This window comes from Geotrypetes seraphini, chromosome 8 (genome assembly GCF_902459505.1).
Source record: "Geotrypetes seraphini chromosome 8, aGeoSer1.1, whole genome shotgun sequence".
Lineage (NCBI taxonomy): Eukaryota > Metazoa > Chordata > Amphibia > Gymnophiona > Dermophiidae > Geotrypetes > Geotrypetes seraphini.
In genome coordinates, this window is record NC_047091.1 from 181,180,219 (window position 1) to 181,199,635 (window position 19,417).

Sequence of the window (19,417 nt, forward strand, 5' to 3'; positions counted from 1 at the left end):
CCCCATGCTTTCTGCTCTGTGCATGAGCCCAGACCTGGGCATTTCCTCACCAACTTCTCTGTATGTGCTTTAAATGTATTATTTGTCCTTCCTGTTACAATTAACCAGCACCCCGCAAGTAAGTTCTGGCTTAACTCATCACACAGCGTAGGTTAGCGAAGGCCGCCTCACGCATGCGCCTGGCGGCGTCATCAGCTGGACTAGTCCGGAAGAGCGGCTGCGCAGAGTTTATATGAAGGGACTGGGAGGCGGCACGCGGACACCCTGGAGGACCCTGTGAAGGCTGTTGATGACTCGTCGCGGACTACTTCCTCGTCTTTGAGCAATCGCCCGCAACAGGCCCCGCCTTCCTCCGATGTCACTTTTTTCTCCTCAATTCTCCAGCGTTCTGTACTTTGACGCAACTTCCTGTTTCCGGCGAGAGGTTGTGTCAGAGGGAAAGCTGCGGGGCTGGTGGCGCGCGACCTGAGGTACGAGTTTGGCGGCGGCGGCGGCGGCGGGCGGGGTGGGGAGAGATGGTGCGCGTGCAGACGGGGTGCTCGGCGCGTGTCTTGGCGTGAGTGCCATTCAGGCGCCGTGTGAGTGAGTTCCCCGTCCCGGAGGGCTGATCTTCTGCTGTTGTGCCCTGAAACGAGACTGCCGAGTGCACCCTCCACTAAGTCCCAAGGTGTGTCGTGGGAGGAGGGGGGGGGAGAAGAGGGGCTTCGGCGGGTTTCCCCTGTTCCTTAACCCCCTCCTCCTCCTCCGTTTTGGAGGCTCGAGACGCTGGGTTGCCACTTTTGGCCTCGAGCCTGACTAAAGGGATCAGGAAGAAAGGACCCATTCAAACAGGTTTCAATAGAAACAAGTTATGGACACTAATTCTTTTTTTAGTTCCAGTAATTGCGCAGTTAATTAAAAAAATTTAGTGGCTTGATTCCTGTCCTAAGAACATGAAGCAGGGCATGGAAAACCTCTCATATGCTGAGAGGCTGGAGAAGCTGGAGCTCTTTTCCCTGGAAAAGCGGAGACTTAGAGGGACTTATAAAATCATGAAAGGCATAGAGAAGGTGGAGAGGGACAGATTCTTCAGGCTGGCGGGGGCAACAAAAGCAAGAGGGCACTCAAAAAAATTGAAGGGAGACAGAAGCGGAACAAATGCTAGGAAGTTCTTCTTCACTCAGAGGGTGGTGGACACCTGGAATGCGCTTCCAGAGGAGGTGGTTGAGCAGAGTTCAATTTTGGGCTTCAAAATGGGCTTGGACAAGTTCCTGAAAGAAAAGGGGATGGAAGGGTGCAATTAAAGGGTTACTGTACAATGCAAAATGCTTTAGAGTAATAGATCGCTTACAGGTCATTGACCTGGGGGGCCGCCGCGGGAGCGGACTGCTGGGCATGATGGACCTATGGTCTGACTCGGCAGAGGCGATGCTTATGTTCTTATGCATGCAGTCAGCATGCACTTCTGCTTAGGGTTGAAGTCTATGATAGGTTCTTAAAGTTTTCAAGGAATAATTCTAAAAAATGGCTTTTGTCTGAAGTAGCCTGAACTTCTATAAGAAGGGAGTACAGTATTTCCCCTTCCCTTTCTCAATCTATGCATTTTAAGGTGTGTGTGGGGGGGGGGTGTTGTGGTGCATGGAAGTTCAGAGCTAGGCTGGACAAGAATAGTGATGTTGGGTAGTTAAAACCCAAGACTGGGATTTCGAAGTGTCTGGGCTTGAATCCCAGACTTTCAATTGACTGTGTGGTCTTGAGTAACTGGGAGCATTATCAATTCTATAATAATTCTTATTTTCTTTCTTTACTTTTTTTTATACATAGGACATGCTCCTTAGAAGTGATTCTACTTTGTGGTTCCCCCTTTTATGATCAAGGGTTCTGCAAAGCAATATCAGGAAATACTACTACTTGGTGCATGGGTAAAATGGTGACAGGTCAAATGCGCGCAAGACAACAGCGCGCGGAAAAGTGAGCGCAAAGACAACTCAGCGCAAGACATCTCAGCGCAAGCATAACAGCGTGCAAAACAATTGAGCACAACGACAATTCAGCGCGTGGTAAAATACTCTTCTGATACTATTTTCATCCCCACCAGCTCTTGCAGATACAAAAATGTGTGGAATATACCTAGATAATCCTTATATGAGTGGATGATGGCATAAATATATGGAGTATTTCCACTCAAAGTAAAACACACAAAAAAAGTACAAAGGGAGTAACTTGCATGGAGCAGCAGGTCCAGCCCTAACAACAAAAGGGGGGAGGGTAACTTTCATACAGAGTGGCAGGTTCAGTTCTAGCCACCTTTCTGGGCAAATTGAATGGAATCTGCTGCTCTTTTTCTGCTGTCGTTACTGTATTATTTTGAGTAAATATAACCAGATGATAGATAAAGCACTTAACAATAAAACAAAAAAAGTATATAGATTCAGTGCTACAGTGCTCTGACGGTTAAGGAATATTTATTTAAAATGCATGAATTCACTTTGTTCCATGGCTGGGAATAATAAATATTTGATTTTTATGGTTTTTTTTTTTTTTATTATGTATGTTTTCATGTAAACCGGATAGGTTTAAGCAGTCTCTAAATTTTAGAAATAAATAAAATAATTTAAAAGACATCACACAGAGATAAAACAAGTATTTTTTTTTTTTATAATTCTTTATTCATTTTTAAAACTTTCATCAAGTGTACAACAATCATAATAAACACAATTAATCAGAGCACTTGCATGTCTTATCATTATAATCTAAAAATACAAATGTAACCCTCTCCCCACCCTCCCTCAAAGCCCTTCATTCATAATAAGAAACCTATAAAATTGTCTGAATATTGGTATATGATGATGCTTTATGTTGAATGAGAGGCGATTGTGTGATGCATCACTCCTAGTTTGTTGCCCCTTTTTACAAAACCATAGCGTGATTTTTATCATCAGATGTGGCAGTAACAGCTCCCACACTCATAGGAATTCTATGAGTGTTGGAGCTGTTACTGCCATAGCCAGCATTAAATCCACACTATAGTTTTATAAAAGGAGGGAGGAGGGTCAATTTGGTTCACCAAATATCCTGCTAAGTATTGGCTCTTGAGATAAATAATGTTACTATATTTTTCTCTCACTTTGACAGTGACTGTTGTCTGTTGCCTTTATGAAAGTGTCTACTTGGTGTACACGCAAAATATCTGTGCCATTAAAAAAAAACCAGGCAGACCTGTCATTTTTTTTCTGATTGCTAAAACCCTTGCTTTTTTTTTTTTTGCATAGCCAAGCGATGTTAGAGCATCAATCGCTTGGCTAGTTTGCATGGACGGATTGGAAAATGGGCGATCGAGGGGAAAAACATACGGTGAGCCGTTTTGTACATCGGGTCGGCAAATGCGATCGTCGCTAAAGCTGTCAAAATGGGTTTAGCAACAATCACTGGCTTTAGTGCATCTGGGCCTCATTGTTTTCCCAATATAAGCCAACCAGCAGGGACACCAAATAGCAGAAACCACTGCAGAGATCAAACAAGAAGTCAAACATTTTAATTGAATAATACATTTGTTTTAAAGTCACACAAATCCCTGAAAACAATGACCCATAGATGCTACACTGTCCACAAGGAAAATGACCCTGCCCCTCATTCCTTGGCTCATATCAATGATGTGATGGTAAATAAGAAGACACTAAAATATCTTTTAAATTCTTGCCTCGTTTAAAAGGAAAGAGGTTATTGCAGTCCTTCATGAAATTGACACACATGCCAATATTTTAAAATAACACCAATTTAGTGAAATGAATAGCAGGTGAATATGGTTGCACACAAGTCTTTTTTTCTTTTTTGCATTGGCAGAAACCCAAATAGTAGCAATATTCCATGCTACCATTCCAGGGCAAGCAGTGGCTTCCCCCTATCTCATAGCAGACTATGGACTTCCTCCAGGAACTTGTCCAAACCTTTTTTAAACCCAGCTAAGAACATAAAATTTGCCATATTGGGACAAACCCAAAGGTCAATCAAGCTCAGCATCCTGTTTCCAACAGTAGCTAACCCAGGTCCAAAGTACCTAGTTAGATCCTAAATAATAAAACAGATTTTATGCTACTTATCCTAGGAATAAGCAGTGGATTTCCCCAAGCCATCTCAATAATATCCTATGGATTCTTTTAGAAAATTATTCAAACCTTTTTAAAACCCTGCTAAGCTGATCCACTATGGCTGCTATTATGTTTATGATGAATCCCCCTTTCTGCCTTTTGGCTGCTCTTAAAGTGCACTCCTACTCACTCAGATCTTTGAGTCACAATCTCCTTGAAATTCCCTCATTCAAGCAGGCGAGATTAGAAGAATATGCAGTCAGTATTTTTGGCGGCAGCTCTAAAACTATAGATTTCTCTAGCACAATTGCAACTAGTTCAACTAGTACTCTGTCCTTTTAGTAAACAATTAAAACCCCCTTTTTTCCCCCAGCAGGCTTTTCTATGATTTTGAGCCCTGTTCTAGAGCATGAAGGATTTTATTTACTTCTTGTCTTTTGATATGTTTTATTTTTGTTTATCAATTTTTATAATGAATGTTATTGTAGATGGTATGGGATGCAAATTATTTAATGTAATAAAATATGCCCGCATGTACTTCCCACAGGTAATCATGAATGAAGACTGTTTTCCCTTCAGATCAAGGGTCAGACACAAAAATAAAAAAAATGATGCTGTAGCCCAGTATAGGCTGGTTCTGCTTGAGCTGAAAACAAAAGGAACACGCACTGTAAGGCAAAAGAAAGCGAAAAACCAATAGCTTTAGCAGACTAGCTCCAACTTGGGCTTTACGTCCTTTCTGCATAGAAAGTGGGAGTATAGAGAGAGGAAGCAGACAGGCTTTGTTGATGTTTTGCAGTGTTAAAATAAACTACTCTTGTGGTGTCATCACAGGAAGATCGGAGGTGATCGCAGCAGGTGCACCTTGTTAGGCATGTTTGTGTGAGTGACTGGGTCCTATGGTATTTACTGATTTCTCTGATGTATTATAACTTGCATAAACCAAAATAGCATCTAATTTTATCCTCTTCCTGACTTGCTTTGCATCCTGGCTCCATCCCTGATCTTCACTGCATTGGATCTAGCTGAAATGTATTGGTTATCAGCAGGAAACTTTCGTTCTCAGAATTGCTGATCTTGTGTGCCTCTCTCCTTGTTTTTCTTATAAGACAGATGATGAGTCTTCCTCTCAACCTCCTAACCCTATTTTAATTTTCTGCACTTCCTTCCTTCTGGTTGCCTTAGGGCAGGGTAGTCAGTTCCGGTCCTCGAAGGCTGGAGCCAGGTTAGGTTTTCAGGATCTCCACAAATATGCATGAGATAGATTTGCATCTCAAGGAGGCAGTGCATGCAAATCCATCTCGTACATATTCATTGTGGATATCCTGAGGACCGGAATTGCCTACCCTTGCCTTAGGGAAAGCACACAAAAGATATCCCACTACAAATAAGCTCTGTTTGTCTTTTCTTTTTTTTTTTTGTTCTAGAGATTTCAGAGACCAGCATAGGCTCCAAAGATGACGGACTCCAAGTATTTCACTACCACAAAGAAAGGTGAGAGGCAGGTGCTAGCAGGGAATGAATCTTCTTGCTTTGGGAGGCATGGAATATTTTGGGGGGTGAAATTTCTTTTCCTGACACTCTTGAGAAATCAAGCTTTCATCTTTGTTTCTGTTATATTGTCTTTATTTAGCAATTTACCAAAAAGCTTGAGGTAAGTTTACAAAAAAATGTAATAACCCATTACAAACTTTACACCCTGTCCTGTTCCACACCTCGGTGCTGAAATTCAAAACGGTCCTCTTACTCTTATAAAATCATAAGTTAATACCTCTCCCCATAGACTATACTAACTAATCCATTCACTAAAAGGCCTTATCCTCTACTTGGGCCAAAAAGTCAAGCTTTCACCTGCCTTTGGAAAAAAAGATAGGGCCTCTACTGGCAGTTAATAATACTCATATTACTGGGAAATTATTCATACATGCTGTGATATCTGTCTTTCGTAGAGGAATATTGATACAACAAATGTATTGTTTAAAAAAAAAAAAAAAAGGTAACACCCCTTTCTCATGTCTAGGGTTTTCATTTTTATGCAGGATGCTAAGAAAATGATACCCTTTTTTATTGGACTGAATACATTTTTTTATTAGCTTTTGAAGGAATGCCACCTACAGATCAGAAACAAAATCTGGTCTTAAGAAGCTAATCAAAAATATCATTTTTATTGGACTAACTCTATGTAATAATGTATATATTATTTGTATTATTACCTTTAAAAAGTGAACTAAGATGGCTACCACACCACAATGGGTTGTTCAAAAATGTTCATGCTCTGAAGGCAGCCATGAGTGATTTGAGGTGTAGAAAGCTGTAAGGGACAATACTGTTATCTGCCTGAGCAGCTCTGTCACACCCAGCACTTGTGGCAGGGATGCTTGGGCTAGGCTGGAGTGACCCACCTGGGGCCCTGTGCCACAAGGAATAAAGGTTTGTGACCTGGACTCTGCCAATGGCTCCCAAGCCCACTGGTGTGCTCTGGCTATCCTAGCCACTGAGTGCATAAAATAAGTTTGCCACACCGAGTTTCAAAACCAAACCAATGCTCAGTTTAATTGGTGTGCATTAATTAAACCCAAATTCATGTCAGATGGCGAAAAATGAGCAATTCACAACAAAATAGGTCTTGTGCCTTAAGGCTGCCAACAGTTCAAAATAAGAGCCTATATTTTCAGACTCTAGCAAGCTTACAAACTTTTCCAAGCAGAGAGGAAAAAAAACCACGTCGGGCTAAGCAGATATACTACTCCCAATCTGTAAGGCTTCACTGCTTCAGTCCTTTATGGCAGTGATTCCCAACCCTGTCCTGGAGGAACACCAGGTCAATCGGGTTTTCAGGCTAGCCCTAATGAATATGCATGAGAGAGATTTGCATATGATGGAAGTGATAGGCATGCAAATTTGCTTCATGCATATTCATTAGGGCTAGCCTGAAAACCCAATTGGCCTGGTGTTCCTCCAGGACAGGGTTGGGAACCACTGCTTTATGGCACAGTTTGGAGAATAAGCAGGAATACAATTCTAACCCCCCAAAAAAACCCACTAAAACTTAAACAGTCTTTTCCTTTCCCTGGAACCCTTTCCAGAGTTCCAGTTCTCATAGAGATATCAATTTGGAAAGTCCAGTTCAGGTTTTGTAACCACTTCCCTGGGTTGCACAATGTCCAAGCAGAAAAACAGAAAGAAACATAAAAAGGCAAAACACAGGCGTTCATAGAAAGATGACGGCAGATAAGGGCTACAGCCCATCAAGTCTGCCCATACCATTGACCCCTTTTTAAGTCTTCTGGCCCCCTTAACTCTACTGACCTGCTCTATTAAGTCTATATCCTAGCGACCCTATTCATTAGTATGACTCTCGCAGTGATCCCACATAGGTATCCCATTTATTCTTGAAGTCTGGGATACTGCGGGCCTCGATCACCTGTACTGGAAGCTTGTTCCAATGCTCTATCACTCGTTCCGTGAAGAAGTACTTTCTGACGTCTCCACGAAACTTCCCTCCCCTGAGTTTGAACGGATGTCCTCTTGTGTTCGAGGGTCCTTTGAGAAGAAAGATATCATCTTCCACCTTGACCCGTCCCGTGATGTACTTAAATGTCTCAATCATGTCTCCCCTCTCCCTACACTCCTCGAGAGTATAGAGCTGCAATTTGTTCAGTTTCTCTTCATACGAGAGACCCTTTAGCCCCGAGACCATCCTGGTGGCCATCCGCTGAACCGACTCAATTCTGAGCACATCTTTACGGTAATGTGGCCTCCAAAATTGCACACAGTATTCCAGATGAGGTCTCATCATGGCTCTGTATAATGGCATTATGACCTCAGGCTTCCTGTTGACAAAACTTCTCTTGATACAACCCATCATCTGCCGTGCCTTAGATGAAGCCTTCTCCACTTGAGTAGCAGTCTTCATGTTCCTTTTCTCTTGGTTACTTAGGTGCCAGCATAGCACTCTCATAAAGCAAACTAGTATTTTAACAAAAATACAGGAAACCTCACACCTGTTAGGCTGGAGTTATAATTCAATGAGGTCCTCGGCTTCCAGTGGGAAGTCTGCATAAGTTTCCTCCCCAGAACTCCCTAGCTCTGGGCTGACATCCTCTATTTCCCAGTTGGCAAGCTGGGGTGAGAGAGCATGAGGACTTCTTCCTCCTTGCTTCTCCCTGCTATCGGGAGTAAAAGGGTTTGCCTTAATACCCCACTCCCCCTTAGCTAACACAGGAGAATTCTTAAAGGAACTATCCCCCTCTATCGGGTTCCACCTTGCTCTTTCCTACTAGCACAGGGATAAACCTAGAGGCTCTAGGGATTTGTAGTTTTCTGTACTGCAATGTTCTGGTTTAAACCTGGGTTCTGTGGAGAGAATAGGGACTTGCTGGGCACTTGACACAGGGTTTCTATTGTGCTGCGCAAGGTCACTGCCACACACTGTAATCAGCAGATACTTCATAAGCCATACTCTGCCTGAGAATCCTCTGGTATGTGGATGTTAACCCAAATTCCCACTTCAACATCATTGGGTCAGAAATGGAATTAGAAAAAAATAAAAAAGGCTCAATTCGTAGCTTGCTAAGTCAGGCAATGGAATTTCCCTGCTTGAACGAGGACCGAACATGGCTACAGCTCCTTTTCCTGCCTGAGCAAGGGAACTTAGGCCTCAGTTACACAGCGCAGAGATACCAGTTGAGTTCCTGGAAGTGCCGTAGTCTCTGGGGCTGGCAGAAATCACGCAGATTATGGTACTGTATTAGCATTACTTATCTTTCATAGAGTTGGAAAAACTCTTCTCTTATATTGTGCTGAGAATACATTTCTGAACCTACTAGGATAGTCTTATGTTTGAGCCCATTTTAAAGATTTAATTATTCTATGAGTATAATCTAAATCCTGATAAGAAGATAACCACACTGAATTAGTAACTCTGGCAATTATTTCCTTAATAATAACTTTTTTATTTGTATACCGCAGTACCACAAGAAGTTAAGAGCGGTTTATAGAGGAAGAGACTGTACATATACAGTGATGTTACAGAGAATATTGTCAGATACATTGGTAACAAATTTCAATTACATTAGTGAGCCGAAGGAGGTTAGGTATAATCGGAAATAAATCTGAAATAAATCGGAGATACAGCAGGTAATGCAGTGATATAGCAGGGTAGGAAGGAGTTGGAGAAATTTATCAAAGCTAATATTGTGTTTCCCTCCTACCAATAGATTTCACTGGGAAATGTCATTTTCTCACTCCATCACCAGTATAAGGGCTGGTGCTCTATGGGAAAACTCCATCAAATGATGGGTTTTGCAGGCTGGTGCACCTGCTTCCTGGCCCAACTCCAAGCCATGCAAGCAAAGACTCAAGTCAGGTGGCCTTGCTCCAAGGTTTCCTATTTATGGACCAGACTTGGTGGAGTGTAGAGCATGGCTGCAAAACCCCAAGTTATTGCCAGTGAGTGATTAAGTTGGCAAGCTATACAGCTTGGACCCCCATGGGTCTCTTGCCACAAGGCGGCATGAGTCCCTACTCCACCCTAGTTATTTTCCTGCACTCCTTTTAGGGGTGCTTCACCTTGGGCTCACCTGCAGTTCCAGGCAGTCCTTGGTTAAATTGTCATGCAGTTTGGCTTTATTCCCCTTCTGTTAGGGGAATAAAGCTAGTTAAATCTCTCCACACTTGAGAGCCAGATAGGGTGACATGGGGGCCCTGAGTGGTAGCAGCATGTTGTCCTTCTTGTTAACCAGGTACTTGGCACTGATGCCCTACAGTGTGTGTGTGTGTGTGGGGGGGGAGTGTCTACCTGGGGTCAGAAAGTGCAGGGGGAGGCAACCTGCCAGTGAAAGATTTTATGACCTCTGGCAGAGACAGTGAAGGGTTGGAGGACCTCTTGGATGCTCACTCATGGTGGCTCAGGGTCAGAGATGGAGCCCCTCCAGTGGAGGAGGGACAACAGTCATCTGGCTATTTAGAAAGGAATAAGACAGAAATAATGTGAGTAAGACACTGCTTTATTGATTACTTATGGTGGAATTCTACACAAAATTTTTGAAACTGCAGTTCTATCTCCCTCTAAATCTCACCACTCTCTCACTTGCACCCTGAATCTCCTCCTTGGCCTCCATAGTCTGGCATCTCTCCCTCTCTCCTCTGGTTAAGAATCTTTTCTTCCCTTCCCATCCAATCTCCGTTCTGGTCTTGGTCACTCCCTCTTCCTCTCTCTACCATCCCTCTCACCTCCACTTGCAGGTCAACAATCCATGTCCCCTCACCCCACCCACCCACCACCTCTCTTGCTTGTACCCCTGGGACTTCTGGGCTGAGTGGTGAATCAAGCAAGGAGCCAGCTGTTTCCCTTCCAGAATTTAGAATATCTGGGACTCTAATTCAATACAGCTCAAGGGTCAGTATTTCTCACAGAGGAGGGAATGGGCAAGTTACAAGCTCAGTAGCACAACTTGTGTGGTCTGGTGGTCCCTCAAGCCTGGGCTATCTCCCAACTTCTGGAATCCATGGTGGTCACTCTGGAAGTAGTCTCTTGGGCTTGGGGCCATATGCACCCTCTCTGTACAGCCCTGCTTAGGGTTGATACAGCCTAGATTGGTGAGATTGATCATTTTATAAAACAAAATAGTTCAAAAATTAGTATTTTTCTCTGAATAAATATGTGAACTCAGTAACTGTGGTACCTCCTTGAGCACCAGTAACATCAGTTAAAAAACTTCCTGTATCATTTAATCAGTCTTTCACCTCCCTCTTGAGAATTTTGGGTTCATTATTCTATGCAGATCTTTCAGTTCTGACATTTTGAAAACTAGCTTACGTTTTTGTACAATTTAAGTTTGGACTCTTCCATCCTTTCTTTTACAGGTGAAATCTTTGAACTGAAGGCAGAGCTGAACAGTGATAAGAAGGAGAAGAAGAAGGAGGCTGTAAAGAAGGTGATTGCCTCTATGACTGTCGGCAAAGATGTGAGGTATGCTGGGCTGAAAGTTCACACGTGAATAATTTCAAAGGCGCATCATGTCTTTGACAGAACTTGGACATGTGGCTGCTTTATAGGGCTTTTGACATGTTATTTACCTGTGTTGCTGTATACAGTATGGATATATTGGGTGATTTTTTTTTTTTTATAATTGTTTTCATCATTTTGCCTGGTATTGAAGTCAGGCTTACCAGTCTGTAATTTCCTTGATCTCCCTTGGAACCCTTTTAAAAAAATTGACGTAACATTGGCCACCCTCCAATCTTCAGGTACTACAAACGATTTTAGCAACAGGTTACAGATCACTAACAGCAGGTCAGCAATTTCATGTTTGAGTTCTTCTAGTACCCTGGGATGTAAACCATCCGGTCCAGGTGATTTATCACTTTTTAACTTGTCGATTTGGCTTAGTACATTTTCCAGATACACTACATCAACTGGCTCACCTTTCTCAGTGAATCTAGATTTTCAGAAAGCTTTTGACAGAGTTCCTCCTGAGAGGCTCCTGTGAAAATTAAAGTGTCATGGGATAGGTAACAAAGTTCAGTTGTGGATTAGGAATTGGTTATCGGATAGAAAACAAGAGGTTAAATGGTCATTTTTCTCAATGGAGGAGAGTAAACAGTGGAGTACCGCAGGGGTCTGTACTGGAACTGGTGCTATTTAACTTATTTATAAATGATCTGAAAATTGTAATGACAAGTGAGGTGATTAAATTTGCAGATGACACTAAACTGTTCAAAATTGTCAAAACGTATGCAGATTGTGAAAAATTATAGACAGACCTTAGGAAATTGGAAGACTGGGCGTCCAAGTGGCAGATGAAATTTAATGTGGACAAATGCAAAGTGATGCACATTGGGAAGAATAACCCAAATCACAGTTACCAGATGCTAGGGTCCACTTTGGGGGTTAGCGCCCAAGAAAAGGATCTAGGTGTCGTATGTAGACAATATGATGAAACCTTCTGCCCAATGTGCAGTGGCGGCAGCCAAAAAAGCAAACAGGATACTAGGAATAATTAAGGGATAGTTAGCAAGACTAATAACCCCTTTTACTAAACCGCGCTAGTTGTTTTTAGCACCGGGAGCTGCGCTGAATGCTCTGCGCTGCTCCCAACGCTCATAGAGTTCTATGAGCGTCGGGAGCAGCACGGGGCATTCAGCGTGGCTCCCAGCGCTAAAACCCCACTAGCGTGGTTTAGTAATGTTATAATGCCTCTGTATCACTCCATAGTGTGACCTCACCTTGAGTATTGCGTTCAATTCTGGTCTCCTTATCTCAAGAAAGATATAGCGGCACTAGAAAAGGTTCAAAGAAGAGCGACCAAGATGATAAAGGGGATGGAACTCCTCTCGTTTGAGGAAAGACTAAAGAGGTTATGGCTCTTCAGCTTGGAAAAGAAATGGCTGAGGGGAGATAATGATTGAAGTGTACAAAATCCTGAGTGGAGTAGAATGGGTACAAATGGATCAATTTTTTACTCTGCCAAAAATTGCAAAGACTAGGGGACACTCAATGAAGTTACAGGAAAATAGTTTTAAAACCAATAAAAGGAAATATTTTTTCACTCAGAGAATAGTTAATCTCTGGAACGTGTTGCCAGAGGTTGTACTAAGAGCAGATAGCATAGCTGGTTTTAAGAAAGATTTGGATAATTTCCTGGAGGAAAAGTCCATAGTTTGCTATTGAGAAAGACATAGGGGAAACCACTGCTTGTCCTGGATCGGTAGCATAAAATGTTGCTACTCTTTGGGTTTTTGCCAGGTACTAGTGACCTGGCTTGACCGCCGTGGGAATGGGCTTGATGGACCATTGGTCTGACCCTGTAAGGCAGTATCTCTCAAGCTTTCTTGAGCCGGGGTACACGGAAGTTCAAAGCCACGGGGCCTTTGCTAGGCTGGTCCATTACAATGATGCGACTTCCTCTTTCAAATTAATCTTCACAGCAGCTCTTTGGCCAATTTAAAAGCACACTGAGCTGCCACTGCTGTTCCGGGGATGTGGAAGATGCAGAAGGCAGAAGTCCATGGAGATACGCGGCGAGAGGCAAATCAGCTGTCCGGCGCTTCAATTCCTCCTCTGTGAGCTGCGGCACACTTGGAATCTCAGGAGGCACACTAGTGAGATCCTGCTTCTGCCAACAACATTTTGCCATCCTTGTTCAATTTATCATCCTCTCCAGACTAGACTACTGTAATTCCATCGATCTAAGTCTAATTTAAAAAAGTCTTCAACGACTTCAGCTAATTCAGAACACCGCGGCCAAGTTGATCTTCGCAAAAAGCAAATTTGATCATGTTTCCCCACTTCTGTCCAAACTTCACTGGCTTCCAGTAATTTCCAGGGTTCATTTTAAATGCGCCTGCTTAGCCTTTAAGATCCTACACGGCATCCTCCTTCCCCTAATTCCACTATCTTGGAACTCCTCGTGTCCTGATACCACCAGGTCCTCCCAAAAACTTAAACTATCCTTCCTCTCGCTAAAAGGTATCCTCTATGCGAGAAAATTGGGGAAATCTCTCTTCTTCAGAATCACAGGGCTTTGGAATAATCTTACTGCCCCACTACGGAATCTGGGCTCCTTCCAACTATTCCGAAAGCACCTGAAAACTAGGCTATTCACAAAAATGTAATGCTCTCTTTCCCCCCTATACTCAACCTCCAACCTCATTAAGCTGTTCTTCCTATATTAAACTCTTATAAACCATGCCGAGCTCTATAATTACAGAGAGGATGTGTTATATAAACTTAAGGTTTAGTTCACTGCTGTAAGGCTATTCTTATGTTATTATGGCATGGTTGCTCAGAAGCAACATGTCTTCTATGGCTCTTATGAGAGATCTGCATCTCCAAATGGCACTGTTGCTTTCGTTCAACATCAAATTATGTAAAGCGGACGTTTCACCATCTGCCAATTAAAGAGTTAATATAATGAGTGGTAGTAGTGTTGGATTTCACATTGTTGATTTTCACATTGTTGCATAACTAGAGAAGATTGTGATGGTGGTTTTGTAATGTGAATGAACTGATGCACTTGTAGTTGGGGTTCAGCCATGGTTTTTTTTTTAGGGGGAGGGGCTATGTGGCAAGTCCAGGAGATTGCTGATCATGCATATTCATAAAGATGGCTAGTACCATATGAGATTGCATGGTACAATTCCAGAGTATTTTTGTATGGTACAATTCCAGAGTATTTCAAGAGTAAGATGATCATTTATCAGCTCAAAAGATCGTTGCACTCTGACAATTCTGCTCTGTTAAAGGCCAATGTTAATCTGAAATATGTAGAAACTAGTGCATTGACCTTTTGTTGTGCCGGGGTAAAATTATGGAATTCTCTGGTAGGACAGTTAAGGAAATGTGCTGACAGAGGAACTTTCAGAAAACTCAAAACACAATTGTTCGTTATGCTCTTTTATAGGATCTGACTTGTCCTGATCGAAGATTAACTGTGAATTTAAATTCTGATGTTGTGTTGATCTTTTGTACTGTTTTCAAGTATTATGTATGTGGGTATACTGTATTGTAAACAGCCTAGGAATTAGACGGTATAGAAATTTTATAAATAAATAGCTTAGTCTGTTGGAATGACATCACCCAACATCATACCAGCTCTAAAATCACTTCAGACGATACTACAGTCTGAAATGCAGCTAACTTTAAAACAGAAATTTCCTTATTCATGCCAGACCAAAACTACAAGCAATTCACTATATGAATTTTTGACAGAAAATACTGAGCAAATTCTTTCTTTTATTCTTTAATAATCTTTATTCATTTTTAAAAACACTTTCAATAAGTGAAAATAGAGTAAAGTAAACATTTTACACTTTAGACATCACTTAAAAATTTTACAAGATTCATACAGATCAATACCCTCCCCCACTCAACCTAATCCTTATCATTAAGGTAACAATAAATTTTAAACATAAATTACACTTATATAACCATTCAGACTTATTTATCAATCCTCAAAAATACCACCTTTCTCCCAATTACCATCCTTAAAAGTAATCAATTAAAAATCTTATATTCCTCCCACCCACCCCCACCCCCGGATGTGCATTTTATCTAATAACAAAAATCATAACTATAATAATTCTACAAAAGAAATTCTTTGAGCAAATTCTTTTAATAAATAATGCAGAAATATCAATTTTCAAGTGAACCTCTTAAAATGGAGTGCTGTGGATGGATTCTCTAGAGCAGTGGTTCCCAACCCTGTCCTGGAGGAACACCAGGCCAATTGGGTTTTCAGGCTAGCCCTAATGAATATGCATGAAGCAAATTTGCATGCCTATCACTTCCGTCATATGCAAATCTCTCTCATGCATATTCATTAGGGCTAGCCTGAAAACCCGATTGGCCTGGTGTTCCTCCAGGACAGGGTTGGGAATCACTGCTCTAGAGATGGCTCCTGATTTTGATTAATAGAGCCTTGTGTGTACTGCATTGCTTCTCCGGTTGTAAGTGATAGAGAGATGGGGGCATGTTGTCTCCCTTGGTTGTGAGTGTGGGATGTTAGCTTTGCAAATGGCAATGTTTTTTGGATGAAGAGCTGTATAAGAACATAAGAAATGCCTCCGCTAAGGTCCACTGTGCCCAGGAATCTGCTCACGCGGCGGCCCAACAGGTCCAGGACCTGTGCAGTAATTCTCTATCTATATATACCCTTTTTCCAGCAGGAAATTGTCCAATCCTTTCTTAAACCCCAGTACCGTACTCTGCCCTATTACGTCCTCTGGAAGCGCATTCAAGGTGTCCACCACACGTTGGGTAAAAAAGAACTTCCTAGCATTTGTATAATGAAAAGGTCTTCTGGAAGCCATATCAGTTGGTTACAGGTAGAATGTGTGCGCTCTCTGAGGCCTCGACCAGAGTTGGGTCCCCCTCTGAGTTGAATCGGTGAGGAGCAATCCCATTCTTAACCCACTAACCACTCCAAACATCCCAACACACACCGTTTCCTTGCTTGTTGTCCAACAGGGCACTCCTTTCCCCATCTGGACATATCCTCTTTCACTTCTATAGTGGTGAGCTATGTCCCAGCAGGATGGCCTCTCTCTCTTAAGCTCTCCAGCTTCCTTCTGCAGCCACTCATAAGGATCCTCTGCTGTCTGTTGCACGCTTCTGCCATAGATAGGCTGCCCCCTGTAGCCCTTGCTGCAGTCACAAAGCCCTAATCCAGTGCCTACTTTCCCATCCTATTTGGTGGTTGTGAGGACCACCTCCCCCTGCTTGTTTGCTTCCAGGGCTACCGCCTTGGGACAAAGGTAGTGCTAGTTGTGTACTGCTTCCACAGCATAGTTTCCTCATTAACTGGGCTATCCTTTTCATACTACTGTGGTGGCTGACTTAGCCTCGGCCCCACCCCATGCTACTTTTGCCTGTTTCCAGTGCTGCTACCCTCCAATTGTGGAAGCAACGGCAATAGGCGAATGTGGCAGCAGTAGCAGGATGAGGGTAGGAATCGGGTCACGGTAAGAGCACTTGCCATGACAAAATATTTATGGTGAGTGAGGGAAGGGCGAGTGTAGCAGTAGAAGGTCTCCAGCAGATCAACTGGATGTTCCTCACCCTAACCCCATGAAGTGTGAGAGAGAATTATACTAGTTTTTGTGCTCTGCTGGTGGAGACTGCAGCTTCTCCAGAGAAATCTTGGGATGTAGCGCTTAGCAAAACCCCCCTGAGAGTTCACTCTGTGGCAAGACTGTGTTGCTTGTGCATAGACTACTGTTTGGGATACTGCATCTGTCCACATGCGACTGAAATTATCTAGATGCTCTGTCTAGTAAGCAGTGGCATAGTAAGGCGGGTGGTCTGCCCCGGGCGCCGTCACCCATCCTCCTCCCCCCACCCCGCGTGTGCACCCCTTCCCTTGTACCGCTTTAATTTTCCCGGTATTATGAACTTGCTGCCCGCGTTGGTGTCGGCTCTTTCTGATGTCACTTCCGGGTCCCGTGTCTAGGAAGTAACATCGGAGGGAGAGCCGACATGATATGGGCGGCAAGTTCGTGATGCTGCTCGCACTGGGAAAATTAAAGAGCTGTGGGGGGTGCAGGAGGGGCGCTACGCCACTGCTGGTAAGATTCCCTTGAAAACTTTCAAGCATTGCAGGTGATCTCGGACTCCCTTCAGATGTTTCAGACAATGGTGGTATTTTGTATGCTGAGACTTTGAGAATTGAATGTGAAAACTCGTTTGCTTGGATCCGCTTGCCATGCACTGTGTATGATGTGCTCTCTCCCTGTGTTCAGCGCTCTCTTTCCAGATGTGGTGAACTGCATGCAGACAGACAACTTGGAGCTGAAGAAACTGGTGTACCTGTACCTCATGAACTATGCTAAGAGCCAGCCGGACATGGCAATCATGGCCGTCAACACGTTTGTGAAAGTGAGTGAGGACCAGCTGTTCCTTTTTGTATGAACTGTTTGCGCTCTGACCACACTCCTGATTTCTGGCCCTGTCCAACACTCCTGTGCTAATTGTGGCCCACCCTCCATACCTGAAGGATTAGTACTTTGAGTTCTAGTGGGTTGGTTTTCTCTATTTGTTGACGGGTCAAAAAATATGTTCCTGTCGCTGTTTAGGACTGTGAAGATCCAAATCCTTTGATCCGTGCCCTGGCAGTGCGCACCATGGGGTGTATCCGGGTGGATAAGATTACAGAGTATCTCTGTGAGCCTCTCCGCAAGTGTCTGAAGGATGAGGATCCCTATGTGCGTAAAACAGCAGCTGTATGTGTGGCGAAATTACATGATATCAATGCACAGCTGGTGGAAGACCAGGGTTTCCTTGACACACTGAAAGATCTCATCTCGGATTCTAACCCTATGGTAAGTCTCTTTCTTTGAATATCACCATCACGTAATCTTCCTTCCCTGAATTGCTTATTTTTTTCCTCTTCCTCCCTCCATCTTTCTCTCTCTATGTCTGTTTTCTGTTTCCTTTTCAGTTGGTGAAAATTGTCTGGGAATCTTTCACCACTGGGCAGGCGGCCACATTGAATGACTTGTCAAACTGTACCATATTCTCCTTCCAAGCACACCGCATCTCAGTGATGTAATTTTGGAGAGAAACCACTTTAACTATTCTTGTCTAGAGCTTATGTCACTTTTTGAGTGGGAAATGTGGAAGCTTTTTATTCTTACCCGTCTCGGTGTAGTTTGCTGTTTGGTGTAATGTCCTGTCCCCTTTTTTTTTTTGCTCACCCTTTTCCTTGGGTACTTTTTAGTTTTTTCATTTTTTTCTTAGTATCGCACCATTTACCGTATATACTCAAATATAAACAGAGACCCCCATTTTGGGGCCATTTTTCTGATCCATAAATCTCGATTGATATTCGAGCTACCACCTGACCACTTGGTACAGCTGTCCTGTTCCTGCTGAAATGGAGGGGCTTCCTCCCCTCCGAGCCATTATCCACAATACACGCACCGTCCCCGGAGCCGCTATCCACATACATGCCCCCACCCCCTAGTCACTGATCCCCATATACCCATTGGTGCTGCCGCTGCTCTGTTTCCATTGTTGGACTTTCAGCAGATTTGCAATCCTAATAGCTTGTGTTTTTACACAATGTTCACTTGAGCCCTTTGTAAATGCAAAACATTTTACTGTTAGAGAGACAGGGTAAAATTAAATACAAGTCCCCAGATGTTCTGACACGGATCCATGACTAGCTCTTTCAACTAGAGCTTTCTCTACCATCTGGAGTAAAGACAGGCGACAAAATTCAGGGTCAAAATTCCAGGAACAAATGGAACGGAAATGAAGATCGTCATCTACTACCGACCCCCAGGGCAGTCTAAAGAAATTGATGAAGAAATGACGACTGAGATTAAACACAACTGCAAGGGAGGAAATGCAGTTATCATGGGTGACTTCAATTGCCCGGGCATAGACTGGAACCTAGGCATCTCCGGCTGCAGTAGGGAAACCAAGTTCCTGGATGCAGTAGGCGATTGCTTCCTGGAACAACTTGTTAAGGAAAACACGAGAGGAAATGCAATTCTGGACTTACTTCTAAATGGATTACGAGGACCGGTGCAAGATGTAGAAGTAGAAGGGATGCTGGGAAGCAGTGATCATAATATGATCTGCTTCAACTTGGACACGAGGATGAAACAATGATCCAGAACGACGGCCACGGCGCTGAACTTCCGCAAAGGGAATTACGAAGGGATGAGACTCATGGTGGGGAAGAAGATTAAGAAAAGGATAGGTGCTGTAAAAACGCTGGAGCAAGCATGGTCCCTTTTCAAGGACACAGTCACCGAGGCGCAAAATCTATATATACCGCGAATCGACAAGGGATCCAAGAGGAAAAAGGAACTGGCGTGGCTCACTGTAGCAGTGAAAGAAG

At 43.2% G+C, this 19,417-nt stretch overlaps 1 protein-coding gene across 1 annotated transcript in view; it reads left to right on the forward strand.

Moving 5' to 3' along the window:
• The first annotated feature begins 211 nt into the window (after positions 1-211).
• Positions 212-19,417, forward strand: part of AP1B1 (adaptor related protein complex 1 subunit beta 1) — a 141,313-nt gene continuing 122,107 nt past the window's right edge. Inside the window, exons 1-5 of the mRNA XM_033956012.1 lie at positions 212-470; positions 5,495-5,561; positions 10,935-11,040; positions 17,310-17,445; positions 17,643-17,888. Of these exons, the coding sequence (XP_033811903.1) occupies positions 5,525-5,561; positions 10,935-11,040; positions 17,310-17,445; positions 17,643-17,888 (525 nt within the window). The 5' untranslated portion in view covers positions 212-470; positions 5,495-5,524. The remainder of the gene's footprint in view (positions 471-5,494; positions 5,562-10,934; positions 11,041-17,309; positions 17,446-17,642; positions 17,889-19,417) is intronic.